Source organism: Eptesicus fuscus, chromosome 7 (genome assembly GCF_027574615.1).
Source record: "Eptesicus fuscus isolate TK198812 chromosome 7, DD_ASM_mEF_20220401, whole genome shotgun sequence".
Lineage (NCBI taxonomy): Eukaryota > Metazoa > Chordata > Mammalia > Chiroptera > Vespertilionidae > Eptesicus > Eptesicus fuscus.
The window spans coordinates 32,285,215-32,311,911 of record NC_072479.1 but is presented as its reverse complement, the minus strand read 5'-3'; the positions used below and the strand labels follow the sequence as shown (position 1 = coordinate 32,311,911).

The following is a 26,697-nucleotide window of genomic DNA, read 5'->3' as shown; positions in this document are numbered from 1 at the left end:
GTTTTATAGTATCTAAACTTCCAAACTATAAAACATCTAAAATGTTTTTGTATCCAGAAAACACATTGGGTAATTATTTTTGTTAGGTGGCACTTCCTATAGGGAACTGATATAAGAATCTATTAATTTATTTATAGACTATTGCACAAAGATTTGTGCAATAGGCCTTCCTTCTCCTGGCTGCCAGCACTGGTTTTCCTCTGGCACCCGGGACTCAGGCCCTCACTCTGGCCTGAGAGTGCCACTCCTGTAGCTCCCTTTAACCCCACCTTCCCCCTCATAGCAGGTGTCCTGCTCCACCCGGCCGCTCGGTGCCTGTGTATGCAAATTAACCCGCTATCTTTGTTGGATTATTTTGCATACTCACTCCTGATTGGCTGATGGGAGTCGTGGAGGTATGGTCAATTTGCATATTTCTCTTTTATTAGGGTAGATATATAGATGATAGATAGATAGATAGATAGATAGATAGATAGATAGATAGATATTAAGCACTTGCTATGTGTATAACACCTGTTTGGTCGTATGGAGGAAAGAAGGAAATATAAGAGTGTTATTGATGAAAGTGGGGTTCTTAGGATGCTGCTGGAGTAAGAATTTCTGGAGGCCTCCATGGGAGGGTGAGATATGATAGAAAGCTTTATTTCTGTGGAATTACACCCTGAATTTCCAAGGTCCCATTTCCCTCAGTCCCATCGTAGAAGAAGTGCAGCTGTGGTTCAGCAGAGCTAGAATCAAAGCCAGGGTTCAGAGTTTCTGCTCCATGTTGGAGCACACATCCAGTCCATATCAGGCTAGCTTAGTTTGTGTTCCCCACTGGAGTTCATCAGTCCATTGCATGTGGTGTCTGCAGGGCCACATGGCCATAGGGGAACACAGGCAGGAGCAAAGCCACAGTAACCAGAGAGCTAACAGAGTGGTGAGCTAAGAGCCAAGAAGCCACAGGGGCCACACAAGAGAACAAATTCCTTTGTCTAGGGCTGTGGTCGGCAAACTGCAGCTCGCAAGCCACATGCGGCTCTTTGGCCCCTTGAGTGTGGCTCTTCCACAAAATACCACGGGCTGGGCGAGTCTATTTTGAAGAAGTGGCGTTAGAAGAAGTTTAAGTTTAAAAAATTTGGCTCTTAAAAGAAATTTCAATCGTTGTACTGTTGATATTTGGCTCTGTTGACTAATGAGTTTGCCGACCACTGGTCTAAGGGATTATATATTTCCAAATTTTCATGGGCTTGTAGTGGCCTTGCCCTCTAGCCAATGATTTCTGTTCCAAGGTTTGACTGACATGCATCTTGCCTATGTCACTGACTCACTGTGCATGCACTCACCTCCCCTTTGGGGGACCCTTTCTCTAGTGATCTGCAGGGAATGGGCCTGTGGCTCCCTGGGAAGTGTGAAATTGCAGCTTCCTGGTGAAGCTGCCCAAATGACATGCCTATAATATTTGGCCTTCCTTTTGCTTCTTTCCTATTTAATAACTAGCTAATTACAATGGTATCAAGAGGAAACTGATTGGAAAAAAGAGATGTATACTACCTTCTATTTTGTTAACAGGAGTGAGAGATCACATAAGTTTGTATGGTCATGAAAAGAAATAATTGAAGGGGGAGGAGTGAGAGAACTCACAGATTGGGGAGGCACATTGCTTGTGAACAAGATTGTTCATGGGATGTTTAATTGGTGTGTTCAAGATAACTAAGAAAGAAGTGAATTGATTTGACCATGGTAGAAGGATATTTTTCTTAAAAAGTAATTTAGTGATGCATTTTGGCTTTTTAAATAAACGTTATACTTCTTTTTGAAACAGTGGTTGCTGCTAATAATGACTCAAATGCCAAATGTGTGCCCTTCCCAGAAACCACAGTCATCCCTCAATGACGCTGCTAAGTAGAGGTCAACTACTTTAGCTTCAATTAGACATGATCTATCCAGCAGATTTAAGGGTTACATCTTAATTATAGGACTTGAATTGTAATTGTCTATCACACTAGAACGTTGTTAGTTCTAATCAACCTGCCCTCTTTTACTGCTTTTATAATAATTCTAACTGCTCTGTTTTTATATAAGGTTGCCATTACCACCTGGGGCTTTTTCAGGACTCTGGAAGAATCAGGAAGCGTTCAAGCACTTATACTTTGAAAAATTTCCTGTAAGAACTTTATTATACTTTCTTTTAATCTTCTTATAGACTTCTCTATAGTTCTTGGCAACTTGCTCCTAAGAATGTAGATGACAAAGCAACTTTGAAAAGATGTCTGGACCAGATTCCAGATTTCAGGGATAATAATGCCCAAACTACATAAGTAAGTCACTTTTATATTTATTTTTATTACTCTCCAGACATAAATTTTCTCAGTTTGTTTTAGCAACTTTTCCTGGAATTTAACAGCCCTCAGTATCGAAAAGTTTTTGTGAGAGTAAAACTTATTTGGGCTCTCTATATTATTTCCTCCATTGGACTCCGTCAGAGGTTGAAAGCACCTGATCAGAAGTGTACACTGTCATTAAGACCCCTTGACCGCTTCTGCTCCTGGTTATAGAGCAAAAAACAATTGATTTGTCAGAAGTTGTATCTTTCCATCTCTTTTCGTATTTTTGACATTCTTTTCTGTGTATTCCCTGAGTTCTTTATTTTAAAATCACATTTAAAAATACAGATACAGGATAAAGACAGTGTTCTCAAACCAGCACCCAGTGACCTGGATAACAAAGAGTGTCTTCCTGTTTTCTGTTTTACAACGTACCTGCTCCTCTGTGCCACGGCCATGTGTTTTATGTCTGTAACAGAACTTTATTGATAATACGCATCAGGTCCCACAGACATCTTTTTGCTGTCATCTCATTTCTATTTCCTTCCTTGAGAGAGAACGTGGTCTTCACGATGCACCAGGTAAAGAGAATGTTCACAGTCTCATTAAAAGGAAAAAGTGAATCGCAGTATTTAGCATTCTATCATTTTTATTTGTGAGTGCAGGACAACTGACCTAATCAACCAGACAAATGACAAAAATTAAAATAGCTTCCTTTAGAAAGAGACCTCACAGGTAAATGGCCTCAGTAGCCAAGATTAAACATTCCCCTGAGGGACTGTGGCGAGGAGGATTTGTTAGTATAGTTGACATCAGCCAGTCCAGTAGATCAGTCCAGTCGTCAGAATACTGGTATGATTAATTACAACCTGCCAAAAACAAATACTCCGTGCATGTGGTTTTTAACATGATCACCTTTAACACTGAAAGCTTTTTCACTGTCCCAGTTTATGTTTAAACTATAGGTAGTGAGTCTGTACTCTGTCTTGTTATCCTGATCTCAAATCTGTCATCTAAGGGGTTAACAGCACAGAGGATTGAGTGACTTGACCATAGCTTAGAAGTAACAGAGCTAACATTTGAACCCCTATAATCTGGCTCCAGAGTCCATGCTCTTGAACTAATACCTCACATTCCCTCTCTAATAGCAATTGCAGTCGTTATCGCAATTAGTGCCAATTATTGAGGACTCATGATGCACCAGGGTCTGTCCTCTTTACATGCACCATCTCCTTTATGGCTCACAAAAGCCTTATAAGATGAGCATACTGAGTGTGAGAAAGATTCAGAAACACAAATAGTGACTCACTGGCATCAGTTCCAAAGCCCATGCTCACAAACATGGGTGTCAAGATAACTCGGAGGCATTAGCGACATGATATTTATTTCTTTATACTTATTCTTGATTATTCATTCTACATGACTTCTGGACCAGTGAAGAGGTACTGCTACCTCGAGTTGATTAAAAATTTAATTTCATACTGACTACTTTATTATGTTTCACTGAAGCGAGATTTCAATCCTAATCCATGTTAATAAACTGTGCTCTGTTTTATAATTATTCACAGAGAGGTTTAAAGCTTTTAATTATTAGCACAATTAGAGAATAAATCTGCCAAAGAATTACTTGGCAATACCAAATTGGAAATGTTAAGCTATTACTTTTCACTTTAAAAAAAGAAATTTGGTTCATAAGCTTTACAACGCTAAGTCCAAAAGCTTAACTCAAACACATATAAGAACATTTTAATTTATTCCTGGTTATTAGTGGAGCAAAGAGTTTCTATTAAGCTTTCAACCATCAAAAGTAATTTAATTTCATAGGCTAGTTATGAAAAAAGTCAAATGCATACAATAAATTAATTTTGAGACATTTTATACATTTTATCAGCCTTAAAATGATTATATTACCCAATAGTATATGCTAATTAGAGATTTTTTTATTCTGATTTTCAGGGATATTATGACACCATGGATGCTGGTTACATGGATGAAGAAGGTTATTTGTATGTTATGTCACGAGTTGATGACGTGATAAATGTTGCAGGTCACAGGATTTCTGCAGGTGCCATTGAAGAGGTATTGATGAATGTTGGTCTTCTATGCTGGGTAATGTTTAGGAACAGAGCTTAGCCAATGACAGTACTGAGTTTAAATTATTCAACCTGGAAAATCACCACACCCTTCATTTCAAGGAGAGGCTAGGTTACTCTGGAATCTCACCTCTCCTGTGGTTTTTCATGTTCTCCATACACTCCCCCATTTCTGTCTGAGTGATAGTATGGAATTTTTATTTATATTATGTTATTTATGGGGCAGTCTATATACACTTGTCTTTTGATAGTTGCTCCTTGATTGCTTCTAGCTTCTTGATTTTCCTCCTGCTTCATAACCAGGTTTGTTCATAGTCTTAAAGTGGTGTAAATTTAAACATTTTATTATACTCTTAAATCATGAGAATTTTCTGCCAATGTAAGTTACACAAAGTACCCAGAAGAGATTTTTTAAATGTTTTTAATTTTTCACCTTTACGTAGAGTAAAATCCACTTTTTTGTTGTATAATGAGTTTTTTTTTTTTTACTTGTATATATTCTTGTAACCATCACCATAGAAGGGATACAGAAAAATTTCAACACTATCAAAGAATTCCCTCATGTCATTTTCATTCTCTGACCCTCACTATTTCTAACCCCTGGTACCCACTGAATTTTTTTTTGTTTCATTGTTTACACATTCTCTCAAATATCCTATAAAGAAATAACACAGTACTAGTATGTAACCTTTTGAAACTGGGTTATTTCATTCAGGAAAATACATTTGAGGCCATCCCAGAAACTGTGTATATCAGTAATCTGTCCTTTCATATCACTGTGCAGTATTCCATCATATGGCTGTGCCAACCAGTTTATGTACCCATTCACCCATTAAGGGATATTTGGATTGTTTCTAGCTTGAGGCAATTATAAATAATGCTGGTATATATATTCAAGTATAGGTTTTTTTGTGCAAAGTTACTTTTTACTTATCCTATATAATGAAGAGGTAATATGCAAATTGACCATCACACCCTTATAAGATGGCTGCCTACGACCAGGCCGGCAGCGGGATTAGTGAGGGACAATCAAACAACTGAACAAGCAGGCTGCGTGGGGCGATCAGACCAACGGGAGGCCGAGAGAGGCAACCAGGCCGGCAGCGGGGGCAGGTGGGGGTGACCAGGCCGGTGGGGGGGGCAGTTAGGGGCAACCAGGATGGCGGGGGGTGCAGTTGGGAGCAACCAGGCTAGCGGGGGGGGGGGGGCAGTTAGGGGCAACCAGGCCAGCAGAGGGGGGGCAGTTAGGGGTGACCAGGCTGGCAGGGGGGACGGTAAAGGGTGACCAGGCTGGCAGGAGGGGGCAGTTAGGAGCTACCAGGCTGGCAGGGAGGAGGCAGTTGAGGGCGACTTGGCTGGCAGTGGGGGGCAGTTAAGGGTGACCAGGCCAGCAGGGGGGCAGTTATGGGTGGTCAGGCCAGCAGGCAGAGGTAATTAGGAGGCAATCAGGCTGGCTGGGGAAGGTGGGCATGTGCAGTTAGGGGCGACCAGGCAGGCAGGCGAGAGATTAGGAGCCAGTGGTCCAGGAATGTGAGAGGGATGTCCTGAATTAGAGAGGGTGCAGGCTGGGCTGAGGGTACCCCCCCCCCCCCCCGATGCATGAATTTCATGCACTGGGCCTATAGTCTATACTAATAAAAGGGTAATATGATAATTAGACCAGACATCTTCCAGACATCCTTCTGGACAAAGCCTCGGTGGCGGGGGCCGAGGTAGAGGTGGTTAGGGGCGATCAGCCCTGCAGGGAAGGGCAGTTAGGGGGCGATCTGGCCAGCAGATAGAGGCGGTTAGGGATGATCAGGCCAGCAGTGAGCAGTTAGGGTGCGATCAGGCCTCCAGGCAGAGGTGGTTAGGGGAGGTCAGGCAGGGAGGCAGGCGAGCAGTTAGGAGCCAGCGGTCCTGGATTGCGAGAGGGATGTCCTGGATTGGAGAGGGTGCAGGCCAGGCTGAGGGACCCCTCCCCGTGCACGAATTTCATTTATATACTAGGGGCCCGGTGCACGAAATTTGTGTACGGGGGGCGGGTCCTTCAGCCCAGCCTGCCCCCTCTCACAGACTGGGAGCCCTCAGGGGATGTCCTACTGAAAGCTTAGGCCAAAGTCTGGCCTCCCTTGGTGGGAGGCGACTGGGCTGATCAGGGGAAGGCGCCAGCCCCATCACCCCACTGCTGCAGCCACTGCCAGCCACTGCAGCCACCCAGGTGTTTTCATCAACATGGACTCTAGTCCCTTAACCATGAAAAAATGACAACTTTCTTTAGGCATTTTCAAGATGTGTCTTTCATAGGATATGACCTTTCTTTCTTTTTTTTTTTTTTTTTATCCTCACCTGAGGATATGTTTCCACTGATTTTTTCCCCCTTCCCTCTGATCGCAGGCTCGGCCCCTGCCCAAGCCTAAAGCCTCCACCTGAGGCTTTAGGCTTGGGCAGGGCTTACACCCCCCCACCCCTCCCCACTCCTCCGATAGCCGACTCAGGCCACCCAGGCTTTAGGCTTGGGCAGAGGGACCCCCGCTCCTCTGATCGCCGGCTCGGCCCCTGCCCCTCTGATTGCTGGCTCAGCCCCTGCCCAAGCCTAAAGCCTCAGCCTGAAGCTTTAGGATTGGGCAGGGGGCCCCGCCCCTCTGATCGCTGGCTCAGGCTGCCCAGGCTTTAGGCTTGGGCAGAGCCCCCCTGCCCCACCGCTCTGATCGTTGGCTTGGCCCCTGCCCCTCTGACCGCCGGCTCAGGCCCTGCCCAAGCCTAAAGCCTTAGGCTGAGGCTTTAGGCTTGGGCAGGGGGCCCCTCTGCCCCTCTGATAGCTGGCTGCGCCCCTGCCCCTCCAATCGCCAGCTCAGCCCCTGCCCCTCTGATCTCTGGCTCAGGCCATCCAGGCTTTAGGCTTGGGTAGGGCCCCACCCCCACCCCTTTGATCGCTGGACTTTAAGCTTGAGCAAGGGGCTCCCCCCATGTCCGATGGCCAGCTCAGAGTGACCTGGGTGCCAAGGATGATCTGGAACCCAGGTACGTATGCAAATTAACTACCATCTTTGTTGGGTTAATTTGCATACTCTGATTGGCTGTGGGTGTAGCAGAGGTACAGTCAATTTACATGTTTGTCTATTATTAGGTAAGAAACTAGGGGCCCGGTGCACGAAATTCGTGCACTGGGGGGTCGGGGGTCCCTCAGCCCAACCTGTCCCCCTCTCACATACTGGGAGCCCTCAGGGGATGTCCTACTGATGGCTTAGGCCTGCGCCCCACGGGGAGCGGGCCTAAGCCACAATCTGGCCTCCCTTTGTGGGAGGCAACCGGGCTGATCAGGGGAAGGCACCAGCCCCATCACCCTGCTGCTGCAACCACTGCCAGTCACTGTAGCCACCAAGGTGTTTTCATCAACACGGACTCCAGTCCCTTCATCAAGAAAAAAATGACAACTTTCTGGCATTTTCAAGATGTGTCTTTCATAGGATATGCATTTATTTATTTATTTTTTTATCCTCACCTGAGGATATGTTTCCATTGACTTTTAGAGAATGTGGAAGAGAAAGGGAAAGACAGAGAGAAACATCAAAGTGAGAAGAACACTTTGATTGGTTGCCTCCTGCATGAGCCCTGATCTGGGCCCCGTCCAGGGAGGAGCCTGCAACTTAGGTACATGCCCTTAATCAGAATTGAACCCAGACCCTGCTGTCTGCAGGCTGAGGCATTATCCACTGAGTCAAACTGGCTAGGGCAGGATATGACATTTATTATCCCTCCAGCAGCGGACCTTCGTTTTTTTCTCCAGAAGTGTGGTGAAAAAACCCTAGATCACCATTTTGGATTCTTATTACCCAAGTTACTAAGAATATTACCAGTGGCATACAGGAAGCTTAGCCAATGTGCAGTCAGAAAAGGTGTTTCCTCTATAGTTCACACCAATGGAGGGCTGGGCCCTGCCCAGGCCTAAAGCCTCTGGCCGAAGCTTTAGGCCTGGGCAGGCCTCTCCAGCTCCCTGTGATCACCGGCTCAGCCCCTACCCAGGCCTGCCCAGATCAAAAGCCTCTTGGGCAGGAGCGGACCCGCAGCTCCCTGCGACCTATCACAGGGTGTCCACTGGTGCACCAGGCCGAAGCAACCCCCAGCTCCCTGCGATCGATCGCAGGGGGTCTGCTCTTGCACCAGGCCAAAGCAACCCCCAGCTCCCTGCGATCAATTGCAGGGGGTCTGCTCAGGGTGCCTATGTATGCAAATTAACTGCCATCTTGGTTGGGTTAATTTGCATACTCGCTCTGATTGGCTAGTGGGTGTGGCTTGGGCATAGCAAAGGTGCAGTCAATTTGCATATTACTCTTTTATTAGGTAGGATGCCTAAGCGACCAAGCAACTGAATGACCAAACAACCAAATGACTGGTCACTATGACAAGTAACTGACTACCAGGGCCAGACACTCAATGCAGGAGCTGCCCCCTGGTGGTCAGTGCACTCCCACAGCAGGAGCGCCACTCAGCTGACAAATGGGTACCAGGTAGCGGCAGCAGGCCCAGCAGGGCTGGGATGAGTGGGAGTGGTGCAGCACCCTACCCGGGCTTCAGCTCCTCCCCAGTCACTTCACGCACTACTACATCCCTCAGGGGATGTCAGACTGCTGGTTTCAGCCAGATCCCCACTAAGGATCCCCACTGTGGGGGTCAGGCCAAAACCAGCAGTCCAACATCCCCAGAGGGGCCCCAGATTGTGAGAGGGCACAAGCCAGGCTGAGAGACCCCACTGGTGCTTGAATCCATGCACTGGGCCTCTAGTTTATGATAAATACCTATACTTTATTAGGTTATATGATAAGTATATGTTTAGGTTTATAAGAAACTGCTACACTGTTTTCTAAAATGGCCATGTCATTTTACATTCCCACCAGCATTGTCAGGGTTCCTCTTTCTTCCCATCTTCATAAGCACTTGTATTTGTCATTATTTTTTATTTTCACCATTTGAATAGATATGTAAGAGTATCTCATTAATTTTAATTTCTTTGTCTGTAATGGCTAATACGTTGGACATCTTTTCATATGCTTATTTGCCATCCATATTTCTTTTTTTGGTGAAATACTTGTTAAAATCTTTCAATTTTTTAAAAAATTGGGTTGTTTTATTATTGTTATGTTTTGAGAGTTCTTTAGATATTCTGGATACAAGTTCCTTGATATAAGGTGTGCAAATATTTTCTTCCAGTCTATAACTGGTCTTTTTATTCTATTGAAAATGTTCTTAACAGAGCAAATGTGTCTTTTATATTGATACTAGAGGCCCGGTGCACGAAATTCGTGCACTTGTGAGGGGGTCCTTCAGCCCAGCCTGTGCCATCTCGCAGTCTGGGACCCCTCAGGGGATGTCTGGAATCCCTCGTTCCTTACCACCTGCCTGCTTGCTCCTTACTGCTCAGCTCACTGCTACTTATTGGAAGGCTTCTTACAGCTTGGTTGGCTGCGCTGCTGCGCTTGCCAGCTGTGAGCTGGGCTTCTGGCTGAGCAGCTGCACCCCTATGGGAGTACACTGACCACCAGGGGGCAGCTCCTGTGTTGAGCATCTGCCCCTGGCAGTCAATGTGTATCATAGATACCAGTCGTTCTGGTCATTCTGCCTTAACGGTCACTTAGGCTTCTATCAGATAGATGGTCTAATTCACCAATTTTTTTCTTTATAGATTTTGATTTTGGTGTTGCACCTAAGAATGATTTCCTAACCCAGTGGTTGGCAAACTGCAGCTTGCGAGCCACATCCAGCTCTTTGGCCCCTTGAGTTTTTAGCAAAGGCCAGCTTAGGAGTACCCTAATTAAGTTAATAACAATGTACCTACCTATATAGTTTAAGTTAAAAAAATTTGGCTCTCAAAAGAAATTTCAATCATTGTACTGTTGATATTTGGCTCTGTTGACTAGTGAGTTTGCCGACCACTGTCGTAACCCAATATCATAAATATTTTTTCTTTGTTTTCCCCTAAGAGTTGTATAGTTTTACATTTAATTTTATGGATTTTCACTTTATATTAGTTTACATTTCTGTTTTTAGGATTTTTGTTTTTGTATATGATGCAAGATGTACATGGAGGATTATGTTTTTTAAATATGGATGTCCGATATTCTAAGCATCATTTGTTGCAAAGACTGGCCTTTCTCTGTTGAATTGCCCTTGCATTTTTTACAAAAATCAGCTGACAATATTTGAGTGGGTCTATTTTTGGAGTATCTCTTCTGTTTCACTGATCCATGTGTTTAACTTTATCATCATTTTGTATTCAGACTGTAGCTTTATAGAATGTCTTATTAGTTGAATAATATCCGCATTTGCTTTTTCTTCACAAATGTTTTGGGTGTTCTGGTTTTCTTATTTTTTTTTTCTATATATACTTTATGATGAGCTTTTGGATTGTTATAGCAATTCCTGCATGAATTTTGATTAGGATTATGTTAAATCTTGATTTGGGAAATACTATTATTTGAACTACACTGAATCTTCCAATTCATAAACTTTGTATATCTCTCCATTTATTTAGGTGTTTTTGATAAGTTTTATCAACATTTTGCACTTTTAATTTACAGAGTCTGATCATAGTTTGTTAGATTTATACCTATGTATTTAATATTTTTAGCTATTATAAATTAAAATTTTGGGGGGCTTTCAAATTTTCATAGCTAGTCCATAAAATCAATATTGATTTTGGAAACTGATATATATCCTGTAATCTCATTAAATTCATTACTTTTAGGTTGTTTTTGTTTTGTAGATTCCTTTTGATGTCCTGTGTGACATTAATGTCTGTGAATAGAGATGGTTTTAGTGTTTCCTTTCCAATCTGAATGTCTTTTTTCTTGCTTTCTTGAAATGGCTAGAACTTCCAATATGATATTAAATAAGAGTGGTGAAAGCATACAGCCTTGTCTTATTCATTATCTTAGGGTAAAATAATTTAGTATCTTGACATTAAGAATGCTATAACCTATAGGTTTTTCTATAATAGATGACCTTTATCAAATGAGGAAGTCCCCTTCTATTACTAATGTGCTGAATTTTAAAAAAATCTTAAATGAATGTTGAATTTTGTCAAATGCTTTATGTGCCTGTATCGATATGAGTGTGCAGCTTTTATTTTTAATACTGTTAATATGGTGAATTATATTAATTAATTTTCAACTGTTCAGCTTTTCATTGCTGGGATAAACCTCAGTTAGTGGCAATGCATTATTGTTTTTGTATATTGATTTAAAAAAAGGGTAATATTCATTGTTTTGAAGTTAGTTTTGTGTGATAATTATATAGCAACTTTATATTTTGTGGATAATATTTATAGAATATTGTCATCTATCTTTTCCATTCTTTCATTTTTAATCTATCTGGATACTTATGCTTCCTGTGGATTTCCTATAGATATGAAATAGTAATAGTTGGATCTTGTTTTATCTTTATCCAATCTTGTACTATTTATCTTTTAACTGTGTCTTTAGATCATTTACATTTAAATTAATTATTGATATATTTATGTCTACTAGTTTATAGCTGTTTTTGTTTGTTTTGCCTTTTCTCTTTGCACTTCTCCCATATCAGCTTTTCTCTCTTCTTTTAAGTCATTTGGTTCTTTTTGTAACTTTTGTTTTTTTTCCTAAGAAATTTTGTTTCCATTTATTCTAAAAGTGTTTGCCCATACTTCTTGGGCCATTTGTTAATTTTATCCTGAATGTGCAAAGATGTGCTCTGGATAATAGACAGATTTCTTAATAATGTGTGTCATCACCTTCTTACCCCAGATCTTAATCCTAGGTAACCCATGAGAGCTGATGGGAAATGTCCCTACATGAGTAGCCAGACACTCCCTAGATGAGAAATAAGGAAAATGATTTTTCTCTACTTATAAAGAGGAAGGAGCAGCTACCTTTCACCCTCCTGGAAGAGTCTTCTTGGAAATCTAAGGGCCTGAATCCAAACTTCAACTCTTTGATATGTAAATAAAATCTCTCCTGGAGCAAGATAACCCCTTGTCTTCAACCTTTACAACCTAGAAATGTTTCTGAAGCTTCATCTTTTTGACATGTACATAAAAGAGTGAGCCAGTCTCCCTCGCACCTTGGGAGTTTAACCTAGGGGTTAAGCAATAATCATTTGGCCCTCTCAGGGAAACTAGAAAAATTGTATTATCCTGTTAAGATCAGAGCAATTAACTAGACAAATATCTGCAACTCTAATTCTCATGGTATTTTAAAATTCTCAGAAGGCTACAGTTTTTTTACAGGAGGAATTCATGCAAGTTTTATTCCCCCACTGTTGTAAGAGCTGCATTAAAATATTTGTCTGGTGATTCTAATATTTGGGGCATCTTGGGTTTGCATCTGCTCATTGTCTTTTTTCTTAAGTGGTATTTAGTTTTTCATCATTTTTTTTCTTTTTCTTTGCTTGTAATTTGTTTCTATATTTTTAATTATTAATTTTCCTCATTTTTAAAAATGTCCAGTAATTTTTTATTTTATCCTGGATATTTTGAATATTACATTATGAGATTCTGGATTCTGTTTAAACCATCTGGATTTGTGTTCTTACGATTCTTTATTTTAGCAGGTGGTCAAGATCAGACCCTATCTCCGTACACACTTTCTGTGCACTGTGCTTTCAGCGCCAGTTTAGTCTTCAAAGCCTTTGCAGGGCTACTTTAGTTCATCTCACATGTGTCTCTCCCAAAGGTCCATCTGAAAGTTAAGTGTTCATAATCTTCTCTGTGCTGAATCTGCTACTGAACTAAAGGGGGTTGCTTGCCTGTGCACACCAAAGCCCAAGCAAATGTGAACAGGAGTTTGCAACCTAGAAAGTAAAGTTTTATTTTTAAGGAAATGGTACCCAGAGTCACAGGTGAGCTCATGCTCAAAGACCTCTTTTGATGGCTTCCATGGGATGGTTACATAGGGGAAAAGCATTAATCATGGTGACTAAGGGAGTTAGGGTCATGGTCAGGGTCAGGGTCTCTACTGTTTGGTCGGTGCTAGGCTAGGGGGTAGCTGACCAGTGCATCTAGTCCTGATGTCAGCCATGGGTAGCTTCATCTGGTTTTGCAAGAATGTGATCATTCCACTTTTCTGGGTCTGGATCACAAGTGAGGCCTCGACGCTATCTTTAGTTTGATTGAAACGTGTCTTGGTGGTCAATAGCCCGAGGCTTTGTTCCTAAGATTGTTTAATGCTGTCCAGGGTCTCATTGTCCTGAGGGCTTAATGAGGAAGGGAGTGTTCCTGCAGGAGAAGGAGGCAGCTAGGTCAGGATCCTGGATGAGGCCACTTTGAAGGAGAAAAGGTCCTATTAAAGAAATGAAGTTTCTGCTGGTTACAATAAAATATCCTTTTCTCTAGCTCCTGCCTCTACTACAGGATCTATTGCTCAGTCTTTGATTTCCAAGGCTCCTCTTTCTGCTCTTTTGTAAAGAGAGCTAGGGCTTTAGTGCTCAATCCTGCAAGGTCTGTCTGTACAGTGGCCCTGGGGAGAGAGAGGGACTCTGTGTCCTTGCTAGCACTCACCAGGTATAGAGCAAGGCAAGTCAATAGGGATCCGCTCTCAGGGACCGGATGGCTGCCGGTGGGAGGGCAAGTGGCACTGAATCTCCCCAGGCTCTTGGTGCAGGGTGTGTGGAGACAGCATACTTGCTGCAGGGAGACAGAGGACACTGCTTCTTTGCTGATGTTCATCGGGGGTAGGGAGGATAAAAGTAAACAGATTATGTGTCCCAGCATCCCTGCTTCTTCTTCCTGGATCTCTGGCTAGACACAGCATGCATTTCTTGGGCTTTTTTTGTCTGTATTCATTGGCCCTTTTGGGGTTACTCTGGCACCCAGGCCAGAATATATTGGAGGCAAACCCTACCAACAAACAAACCACAAAAAACACAAAAATGTAGAACCCTACAAGCAACCAATAAACCACCAAACAAAACAGGAGACTCACCATCAGGCTGTCTCTCATGTTTTGATAGAATTTTCTGATCTGTAACTTACCCCAGAGTTTTTTCATTGCAATTAGTGTAAGTGATAAGGTGGTATGTATTTATTCTGTCTTCTCTAGAACCAAACCGAGGATAGTTTAGACAGAGTAGGGCAAACTGCAGTTTAAATGAAAGCAGAAATATCTAACGTAGTGTGATTAAAATGCGGTGGGGTCAGAGTATGCAGAATCCAAGTTTAGTTCCCTTCCTTTGATTAAAAGATGATCACCTTATTTAAAGGACATAGTTATCTTCAGCCTAAATTTAATAGCTTAACACTGCTTGACAAGTGACTTTTTTAAAAAGTGACAATGAGAAAGCTCCATGTAATGGACTAATTCTGGCGAAGGGGTGTCCATTAAAGCCAAAAGTCTGTTATATAATAGATTTTCTGAATGCTTATGTTAAAAAAAATTGATAGTTAGTTTACCTGTTTTTACTTATGTAGACTCGTTTGTTTAATTAAAATTAAGTATGTATGAAAATTTTAATTCCACAGGAAAGTTTCCTATATGTATTATAGTAATTTTAAATTTATACTGAATAGGACTAGTATATGTGTGCTTTCACCAGTCACTCTGAGTAAACAAATTCACGTGTCTGGGGCGTGGCATGGGAACATCAATGAGCAGTATTAAAACTGCTGCAAAAAATCACGCCATGTGACAACAGAACCAATTACCGCTCACAGTGCAGTGTGATCACGTGCTAATCATTCACTGGACATTGTTTACGAGTGGTGACTCTTGGGTTTAAATTTGTAGACTATGGTTGTAGATATGTAATATTTATGTTGGAGAAATTACTGCAGTGTTTTTTTTCCAACATACAGCATATTTACTAAAATTTATTAAAAATAACCGAATTAAGCCGAAACCGGTTTGGCTCAGTGGATAGAGCGTCGGTCTGCAGACTGAAAGGTCCCAGGTTCGATTCCGGTCAAGGGCATGTACATTGGTTGTGGGCACATCCCCGGTGGGGGGTGTGCAGGAGGCAGCTGGTCGATGTATCTCTCTCATCGATGTTTCTAGCTCTCTATCCCTCTCCCTCTCTCTCTGTGAAAAAGCAATAAAATATATTTAAAAAATAAAAAAAATAACCGAATTAATAACAAAAAAATAACCTGTTAACTTGATTATTAGCAAATTTTGGTTAACAGAGTTTTAAAATTAACAGGGTCTTAATTTTCACATATGACATATGGAGCAGAAATGTTGTCCATTAAATCTGAAGACCATTAAATAGAGGTCCACAGAATTGAGGATTTACAGTATTTGAGTAAAAGGAAAGCATTTTAGAAAATGGCTTAGAATATGTGACCTTCATGTGCATACACAATATTATCTTGTTTTTAACTGACTCTGGATTTTGTGATAACTTGAAATTGAAATTTACGCTTCAAATATTTCAGTGTGGTGGCAAAAGGTGGTTCTGGTTCTATGAACTTTTAATTTCTTGCTTGTAGGAGATTACTTCCAGTATTTACTTTCATTTATGGCTGACTCAGCTAATCAAAATATGAGATTACATATGCACAGATCTTAATATCAAACTTCTTTGTTCTATTTTTGGAATGAAAGGAGAAGTATCAACCTACTTAAATATATATTGTACTTTAATATGTTTCTGCTGACATTTTTATCACAATATGTAACAGCAGAGTGAGCCAGACAAAAGGTAGCCAGTTAAAATTAAAAAACTGTGCTGGAATCAATGGCATTTAACAGGAATGTTGTCACTGAGTCTTGGAGTACTTACAGCACATAACAGGACACCTCTCAGCCTTCAAGCCTTTATATGAATTAAATGGCTAACTCTTTAATTCATATTGATGTCTAATAAGAAAGTTAGTATCTCAGTTCCTATCAGGTTTGTCTTTTCTATATCGGGATCAATTAGAGAGAGTTGTAAACTAGCGTGCCTTATTGGCCTTTTTTTTCATCTCCTAACACAAATGCTTAATACAGTGACAGTTAAGATGTATGTGAAATGTTTACAACATTGATGCCATAACCAGCTTTTATGAAAGTGCCCAAACCTTACTGGATATATAAATGCTTTTCCAAGATTCTCAGTAGTGAATGCTGGATTTCATTTTGCCTTTGTAAAATAAGACTTGAGGGTTTTAATCTCTTGGAAGTCTCATTTGTAGAAATTAAAAGTGGACAGAATGTTGTTTTCATATATGGTGAAAATATCTGTGCTTTTCCATCTTCTCAAAATAAAAATAAGACTTAATCAAACAGAAATGCTATTAAAATTGTTATATCCAAAACATTTCAGGAAACCCTATGTTATTTTCTGTTCTCATCATAAGAAAGTAGAGTCCTAAGAGAGCTTTTATAAATTTAAGAGGACATTTTCCTTGAAGATACCAATATGTGTGAGGCATTCTGTAACTGTTAAGTAATAATCATATCTATTTGAACAGTTGATTAATATTTAAAAGCCTATCATCTAGCTGGGCATTTGGGACACTTTGGTGGAAGTTCAAGGTTTTCTTAAGGAAATTGGATCTGAAATCTAGTAGTTCAGGTCTTCTGAGCTAAAATTATCCTTCGTGCTTGGTTCTCTTTCGCAGTTGTGGGCAGACCTTTTCATGCAGACATATCTCCAGGGAACAAATTGGGCTTCCTGTTTCATTCTTTCTCTGGTAGCTTAGGTTCTAGTTTATTAAATGTACTTAGTAGTATCTTGGGGAACTTGGAAATCTGGTGTTAAAATATAGCATTTAGAGCCCACGGCAGTGTTCACATATAATTTGCCTTTTTTAAGGTTGTTCTCACCAAGTTAGCTATCTTGTTCACTATTTCAGGAATGATTTCTTCAAAATTGAATATATTTCTATAAAGTGCATATTCAACAAAGAGGCCATGCAATTTCACTTCTACCCAGCATTAACTAATTCCTGGATTTACATAAATATAAAATAGATGAATATTTTCCTTAGTATATCAATATGATTATTGATGAAGATGTAAAATCTGGAGATTTTCTAGATGACTCCAATGTCAGAGGAAATGAAGAAACATTCCTCTTCTTCAACTTCTCACATCTTATGGGGTGCTTGATTTAAATTATGTTTTCTTAAATGAAAATACTCAACAAAGTATTGAGAAGCTGATGTAACATAGCTGACTAAAGGTGCAACCTTTTAATTCATTAAAATTCACACAACAGGGGCAGTCACCTGTAACAATGAATAACAGACATTTATCAGACCTTTTGCCATCACCTATTTATATACTTACTTTTGGTGAGACAATTACCATTTAAGTTCTATCTTTAGGGGGGATTTGTCTATTAACCACAGATTTGTCATAGAATTTAGTTAATTATTTATTTCACAGTCACTTTCTTTTTTAAAAAATTATCTTTATTGTTGAAAGTATTAGAGATGCACCCCCTCATTTCCCCCATTGATCCCCTCTACCCCACACCTGCCCCTCCCAGGTCTTCACCACACTATTGTCTGTGTCCATGAATTATGCATATATGCATATAAGTTTCCCAGTTACTCTCCCCACTGCCGGGGTTCTTGTCCCAGCATTATGAAGGGTTCAGCAATCTGGAGAAAGGCTGTGTGTAGATTCAATAAGGAATCTAAAGATGAAAGATAGTTTTGAAAGGCATTTGGGGTCAGAGGAGCTTCAGCTAAAGGAGCTAAAGACTTCCCTTTGACTCAGGACCCTTGCTTTTTATTAACACAATTTGTCCTAAGGCAAGGTGGAGATAATATACTTCAAAGGGTAGGGTTTCAAAGGGTAGGGTTTACAGAAGCATTGTCAGATTGGGGAATAGCCTACAGCTGTTCAGGTGTTTTGTCAACAGGAGGCAATAACATGTAGATTAAGATGCTCTGAGCTGTCTGGCAGCAAACCATTATCCTATTCAGGTTTGGGGGAGATGCTTTTAAGCCTTTCCAACAGATGATTACATATGTGGCTCAGCCCTTGTTGAGCCTCCAAGCTTCATCAACCTTTTGATGCAACTCTTGTAATTATGACATGCTAAAATTGGCTTCTGGCACCCCACTACCCCACCACTACCCCCAATCCCTGCCATCCCTCTCAGATTCCTCAGTCTGTTCCATGCTTCTATGTCTCTGGGTCTATTTTGTCCATCAGTTTATTTTGTTCATTCGATTCCACATATGAGTGAGATCACGTGATGCTTGTCTTTCTCTGACTGGCTTATTTCACTAGCATAATACTCTCCAGGTCCCTCCATGCTGTCTCAAAGGGTAAGAGATTCTTCTTTTTTAAAGCTGCATCATAGAATTTATACAAAGGGAATGTACAAACGTGGCTTTTGATTGTTTTTCCTCACAGAACATTTGGCTCGCTTATGTCCCTCAAATGTTGGCAAGGCATATTTTGATGTTTTCTTTTATAATGACTCAGTTGTTGAAATCATTATTTGGCATGTCAGTATGGTTGGTGGGGCCAACATAGGAAGTTGGTTGCCTCCCTTCCTTTATGGTATCTTTTTAACCCTGATAGATAAATATAATATTTTATCCACTATAATAATGAACCTCATTTACAGATGACATGCAATTATGAGAAGGGATCATCTCTCACAAATTTTTTAAAATTTATACACAGTTAGAAAAAATGGGAAACTTTGAAATTATAGAGAACTGTGTTATGTATTACTTCTGATTTTAAAATACTCCCTGCCCTTATAGAAAACCAGTCAAAATTTTCCCATTTACTTCTAGAAACACTAAGATTGCCCTAACCAGTTTGGTTTAGTGGATAGAACATTGGCCTATGGACTGAAAGGTCCCAGGTTCGATTCCGGTCAAGGGCATGTACCTTGGTTGCGGGCACATCCCCAGTGGGGGGTGTGCAGGAGGCAGCTGATAGATGTTTCTCTCTCATCGATGTTTCTAACTCTCTATTCCTCTCCCTTTCTCTCTGTAAAAAATTGATAAGTTATATTTAAAAAAAAAACAACAAAAATAAAACACTAAGATTGAGGAAGGCAACATGTTGAGCTTAAAATAACAATGTGAAAGAATAACAAATTAGAAGTTTTGATGTTTAGTTAAAATTACAGTCATATAGGTTAAGTGACAAAATATCTGAATGATCGATTTTTTTTTTTTTACAGTGAGTTGAACTGATATCTTGGCATTTCAAAAACTCAGGTACAAAGGCTCATGGCACCAATGAACACTGTAATAAGTGTGAGGTTTTTTTTGTGTGACACTTTTAACTCTTGTTAGCCAAGTAAAATTGTTTTTCTCTACTCATAAAAATAGGAATAGTAAATCAGAATTACAGAATTGACCCCATCCCATCTATATCCCACCTGCTACAGACAAAATATTCTCCTCCATGAACTAGTGACTACCCAAACAAATCCCTGGCAGTAAAATCTGTTTCTACTCTCAACACACAAGTCTAAAAAGTAATTAAGACCTTAACAAATGAGAAAGCTGCTGTAAGCATCTGTGAGAGTTCAGATGGAAGCAGTGGGAGAACGTGGCATTGCATGGTCGAGTATGTGCTTTAGTCAGGCCCAGCTAATGGAAGGAGGGCGTGCATGTATTTACCTTAGCAATGAAGTTAATAAAACATGTAGTACAGAAACTTTTTATTTAACAAGTTCTACCCTCCACACTATAGAAGTCAAAACCTGTGTGGATGTGAACCCTTGCAACTCAAAATTTCAGAGTAGATGCTAACGATAGGATAGAGGAGAAAGGTTGACTTGTATGTTTAATTAGGGCTGTGTGAGGTAGCACACCAGGTTTATACCAAACCTTCTAGCAGTTCACTGAGTTTTCCAGGAGCTCGGAGGAGAGAACGTTCATTTTTTATTTGGCTCATTCAAAAGAGAAAAAGTTTCTTCATGGAAAGTTTGGGAGTTGAAAGTGAAATGTCCCAGACTCTGTTGATTTCTCTCCTACCTGTCTGGTTGTGCCTTTTTAGTCAAGTTTATCTGCTTCTTCTTTTTCATGTAGCCATTAGCTGTTGCAGTTCCTTAAGGCTTTCACTCTTTTTCTCTCACTGCTTTCTCCCGAATTTGTCCATGTCCACAGCCTTTATTAGCATCTAATATTAATGCTGTTCAAATATGCATCTCCAGGTTGAGCCTTTCCTCAGCTCCAACTGCTCTGGCTTGGATGTCTCAACACTCCCTCAGTAAGTCTCCAAGACTTATCACATGATCTTTCCTCTCAGGCCTAGCCCTCAGTAGCATTTTCTTGCTTAGCAAATGACATCACTATCCAACCAGCTGCTCAACCAAATACACAGAATCATTCTTTTTTTTTCTTTCAATTTTTTTTATTAAGGTATTATATGTGTACATATCTTACCATTGCCACCCCCCACCCCACTCCCCAGAGTTTTGCATCCGTTGGTTATGCTTATATGCATGCATACAAGTCCTTTGATTGATCTCTTATCTCTCCCACCTCTCCCTAACTTTCCCTCTGTAGTTTGACAGTCTGTTTGATGCTTTACTGTCTCTGTATCTATCTTTTTGTTCAAGTTTATAATGTTCTTTATTATCCATAAATGAGTGAGATCATGTGGTATTTTTCTTTCATTGACTGGCTTATTTCACTTAACATAATGTTCTCCAATTCCATCCAGGTTGCTGCAAATGATGAGAATTCCTTCTTTTTTATGGCAGCATAGTATTCCATTGTGTAAATGTACCACAGTTTTCTGATCCAGTCACACAGAATCATTCTTAACTCTTCGCTTCTTCATGTTCCATATCCAATTTATCACCTGTATCCGTTTTACTTCTAAATAAACGCTAGAATCTTCAGTCCCACTGCCATATCCTTGGTTTACTCTAGGAGCCTCTTAGGTGGTTTCACTGCACAAACTGTGATACCCACTCACCAATCTGCTACTTACCCTCCACATGTGAAACAAGCTTGTGTTTTTCAAAATCCACTCTGAGGTGAAAGAAGCCAATCTGAAAAGGCTATCTACTGTTTTATTCCAACTACAGGACATCCTGGGAAAGGACTTTGGAGACAAAAAGATCACTGGTTGCCAAGGATTAGGGGGAAGTGAGGGATAAATAGGCAGAGCACAGGTTTTTTTTAGGGCAATGAAGCCATTCTGAAAAATATCGTAATGGTGGATACATGTCGTAAAGCACATGGAATGTACACCAAGAGTGAACTCTAAAGTAAACTATGGACTAGGGTCATGATGTGTCAATGTTGGTTCATCACTTGTAACAACATACCACTGTGGTGAGGGGTTTTGATGGTAGGGAAAGCTGTTCGTATACAGGAGCAGGAGGTATATGGGAACTTTCTGTACTTCTGCTGTTTTCTATGAACCTAAAACTACTCTAAATTATAAAGTTAACTTTAAGAATCCATCTGATCTTGCATCTCTTCCTCAACTCCTAAAAGTGCTTTATTACCATCCCAGTGCTGCCAAAACTACAGTTGGAAGTCTTTGCACAGCCTCTCTTTACCTCTGCAGCTTCATCTTCTCAGCCTTGCACCTGCTTTCCGGCCACACTGGTTTCTTTCGGGTGTGACTGTACACGTACAGTCCTTGCACAGGGCTCCCTCCTCTTTGCCCAATCACTGTCCACTAATCCTTTAGACCAGAGCTTATTGTCATTTCCTAAGGGAAGGCTTCTCTGACATCCGTATCCTTCAGCCAACTTGGTTACTTTTGCTCTATTTCACATATAAAAACAGATTAATGCCCCAAAGCCCTTATACTTTTATATTTAGACATTTATGATAACCAAATATTTATGCTTGATTGTTAATGTTGCTCTCCCCTACTAGGCCATAGTCATCATGAGACCTCGCTCCGCCTGTTTTTGCTCACCATTGAATCTAGTGCAGTGGCTGGAACACAGGAAGTGTTTAGTAAATCTTTGTTGAATGAATGACTGGAAGAAAGAATGAGAGCTCCTAAATGAACTGTTGGTATCTTGTTCACTGTTTTGTCTAGTCACTGGAGATTTGCAGTCACTGAAATACGTATTACTTTTTCAGAAAATAGCTTTTTGGATATTCACTTTAAGACACTGAGAGCTTCGGGTGAGCATGTGAAAATGGCTCCTGGACAATGTGACTCCTTGATGTCAGGGCTTCACTCCATGTCCAGTCTCTTCTCTTGTTTCGGAAAGTCTTCTCTGGTTGGGTGGTCACTCAAGAAAAGAAATGCTCTAGTCTTTGCTTAGTAACAGATGCAAAAATATAAGCACTCCGTCTTTAGACCTGGGGCTGCCAGGGACTCCTGGTAGGTGAGCTTTTGGTTGCCAGCACTAAAGCCAAATCACCATGAGGCTGTCTGTTTTCAGAGACCTGTTGCATTTGGTTAACCTGTGGTGTCCCCGGCATATTTTCCCTGACTTCACTAATAAACAATTGAGATGAAGAAACAAATTCCTTACTTTCCAGGTAAACTAAGCAATTTGTGTTAATTACCGTCAGCCTTTGTGAGTGACTACCGTGGGGATCCTAACCATTCACACCAGTAGTAAGATATGAATTGTGAATTAGTAGTAATTTTCACACCGACAGGTATGTGTTTTTGAGTTATCTGACATGTACTTAGTTTCCCAGTTAAAATAATTTACACACAAACACACACAAACACACACTCTAAATGAATGCTTTTCCTTATTACAGTCAGTCCTTTCCCATGGCACTGTGGCCGACTGCGCTGTTGTTGGCAAGGAGGACCCTTTGAAAGGGCACGTCCCCTTAGCCCTCTGCGTGTTGAAAAAAGGTGAGAGCTTTGTCCTCCCTGACTGTTTGGGCCCTGAATGATTAACTAAGGTTAATTCACTGCCTCCCATCTGACCTTCTCCCTAGGTATCAATACAACTGAGGAACAAGTGTTGGAAGAAATTGTGAAGCACGTTAGACAGAGCATTGGCCCTGTGGCTGCTTTTCGAAATGCAGTTTTTGTCAAACAGTTACCAAAAACTAGATCCGGCAAAATTCCACGGTCAGCTCTGTCTGCCCTTGTCAATGGCAAGCCTTACAAGGTAAATTATCAAGGATGTTCAATGCTGAGTTTTGAAATGGTTTATCCCCACTTCTTTGGCATCAGCGAAGTTCTTGAAAATGGTTCTCAAGCAAGAATTCATGAATTGCATCCCTAAAATACACATAATATCACTTTTTTAAATGTTAAGTGAGAAATTGCATAGCCACTCTGTAGGAATCATAGCTTTGGAGAACCACGGATTAATTAAAATCATATGTTTTGAGAATATAAGAATCAGTGTGTGAAAATATTACTATTAGTAAATATGTTAGTTAAATCCAATCAAACTTGTGGAAATGCAATCTTTATTGAGTTACATTTTCCTTCATTGTATTCATTAATGGCTGTTAGTGAGAAAGCAAGTAATCAAGGCCGGCTGTACATGTTTAAACTCTTTGCATTGATGAATATGCTAATTGTACTGAGTGAAAATTATTATAGGAAACTTCAGGCTGATCCAAGCATATGTACTTTACAATTTGTCTGCATATTGTACCTACCGAGATACACATATTTTAATAGTAGAGTAGTGCATGAGCAAATGCAAAATTTATTTTTATTTTTATAGAGGCACATAGAAAGTCTCAAGAGGAATTCTGTAGAAAGTAGCATTGAGGACCATTAGTTTTGCTAACAGGACAGTTTGTTTTGTCATTCTGGAGAGCTGAGGGACATTTTAAAATATTAGGTTCAAAGTTCCCTGTTTTTTAACACTTACGTATGAGTATTATAAGATAGTGGGGAATCCAACATTGCATGTAATTATCTAATTATAGAATGTATGAAAGGGTTTCAAGGAAGTGCCCTCATGCCTCTACTTCTCTTTTCAGGTGACGCCTACGATCGAAGACCCCAGCATTTTTAGGCACATAGAAGACGTGCTAAAACAGGCATCATGACTTTTTTGAGTCGATTTTCTAATTGGAGTCAAGTTTTTTGAATTATTTCACAGAAATAACTATTTACATCGAAATTACTTGCAAGCTGAAATGTGAATTGTGAAGTGTGGTCTTAAAAAAAAAGGCACTGGAAGACTAGTGATTAGACCCAATTAGCATTGTTATCAATTACTTGTAACATGACTCATTATAGGTTGTCTAGTACTTTAATTTTAGAAAAACATATCTAATGAATGATTTTTTAAAATTGTACCTCCCCCCAAAGCATTTTGATTCAAAGTGACATTAATATAGAGCCACTTCCTAAAAATAGGCATCTGCAGCTTTGACCCAAAACCTAAAATTCAAGTTGAAGTAAAAAAATGATTACAATTTTTCTTATGGAAATTTGGAATGTTTTCTAATGTTACTGAGTTGCCCACATGCATGGTAATCATCTAATCGGTGATTTCCTAGGTAGCTGGATCTGTCTTGTCATTTCCTGAGGGAAAGCTGGCTTCTTGGATACAGCTCTGGGGTCAGGTCATTTGTTACTTAGTCAAGGGTATCCTGTGCCTGGCCACGAGTCTGGAGGTCATTTAACCCTCTCTCTGTCATGGAGATGAGGGTTTTTTGGAGCCCCTCCCCTGGTTTTGGTTCTCAGTGAACTGTACTTAATGATTCCAGCTTCTTATGGAAACAAGGAAATTATATGAAATGGGGTACACTGGCAAAAAGAAAGCTCTTCAGGAAGAAATGTAGAAGTTTTTACATTATGCTAAGAGAAACAAAAATATCAGATTTTTATGTAAAATCTCTAATTTTTAAATAACCCACTAAAGATATTGTGACATCCGAACACATCTTTGCATTTAAACTTGTATAAAACCATTGATATATTTTTTAAAACATTGAAAATGAATCTTTGTTAATAAGCTTGTGATAATGTTCCAATTAATCAGAGTAGACAATATGGATAATTAAATATTTGGTTTACATAGAGTTGGACATGTTATCAGTAATCAAAGAATTCATTTAAACACAAAAATATACCATGCCCATTGAGTCTTTGATGGTACTCAAAGTATTCCTTAATCTTTCAGTCCATTAGGAACATTATTGTGAAGAACAGCTGTCCTAATATGATAGTCTGGGTACATGAAATATATGTCAGAGATATTAGATAAAGAAAATATTTACTTGTTTGTTTTATAAAATTGCTTATAAACTGTATAAAGACATTTTGAAAGTGTGTGCTTTTTACTTGGACCATAGACTATTCAAATAAATGACTTCTTCAAGTAAATTTCTATTTGCTTAAATTGGCTTTTTGATGGTTACATCTGGAAAAACTATATTCATCTAGTTGTTTTTGTTAATTATTTTAGTAGCCTCAATTAAACCAACTAGACAGACATTCAGTTTATAATTTGAAACTGTTGAGTTTCTTAAAGTGTAGCTTATATTGGGTACATTTAGTCCGTTATCATATCTGTAATCTTAACAAATAGTCCATTTGTTATGTCTTAGCATTTAATTGTATTACCTTACTTTTTCATGTAAGATTCAGTTAATTTGAGATGGAAATTCTTTATCTGAAACTGTATCATTTGCAAGGTATAATAAACTCAAGGTATATTACACAAATGAAGAAGTGTGTAAAGGGTTACAACTTTGATTTCTTGCACATTTTCCCTGGTAATCACATTGAAAGGGACACTTCAGCAAGCAGGCTGGAGCTATTTTCTAGTTGAGTGAGAAGAAAACAATGCACAAGATGGGAAAGCAGCTTTTTCTTGTGTCTGGTTGAGGAAATTTATCTCCTTTGCAAGGTCAGAGGATGTCACGTTTACACTAATAATTATGGGAATAGAAAGACACTCAAGTCATCAGATTGCTTAAAATTTGGGGGGGGGGGGAAGGAAATTTCTATGTTAATACTTATATCATAAAGCACTTTTACTACATAGTACCTAAAATATTCCAAATTAAATGTACCTTTAAAAATAACAATATAATGTTACTAAAAATGCAATCATATTTAAATTTGATGAAATAAATTCTGTATGATCTTTCATATTTTCATAATTTTTTACTGTAAGACATTGAAAAAATTAAAATATGAATATTTTCTTTTAAAATCTATAGAAGTGTTTTTCAAGTTATTTTGCTCATGAAAATATGTTGGGTATATACAATTAAGACCTGTTTTTCATTTAAAAAGCAGTTTGATTTATATAAAACTGTATTTGTAAAGACTTAGATTATTAATTATGTGAAAATGTATAATATTGCTAGATGGTCATTAAATGGAATTTAAGTGGATTAAATGGATTTTAGAATCTGACAGATATTATCCTATAAATTAAAGAGTATTTTATGCTTTTATGAGACACATAGCTGGATCTTTTTTATCCCTATATATTTGAGTCTGTTATAAATGATT

General features: G+C 39.6%; 1 protein-coding gene across 2 annotated transcripts in view; it reads left to right on the top strand.

Annotated features, from left to right (window-relative positions):
* Positions 1–26,348, top strand: part of ACSS3 (acyl-CoA synthetase short chain family member 3) — a 178,123-nt gene extending 151,775 nt beyond the window's left edge. The window contains exons 12-16 of one of the 2 annotated variants that reach the window (XM_008143810.3): positions 2,065–2,146; positions 4,263–4,385; positions 23,010–23,109; positions 23,196–23,371; positions 24,204–26,348. In XM_008143810.3, coding sequence (XP_008142032.2) covers positions 2,065–2,146; positions 4,263–4,385; positions 23,010–23,109; positions 23,196–23,371; positions 24,204–24,272 — 550 coding nt within the window. In that variant the 3' untranslated portion in view covers positions 24,273–26,348. The remainder of the gene's footprint in view (positions 1–2,064; positions 2,147–4,262; positions 4,386–23,009; positions 23,110–23,195; positions 23,372–24,203) is intronic. The other variant, XM_054718823.1, reaches the window with a different exon arrangement.
* The last annotated feature ends 349 nt before the right edge of the window (positions 26,349–26,697 follow it).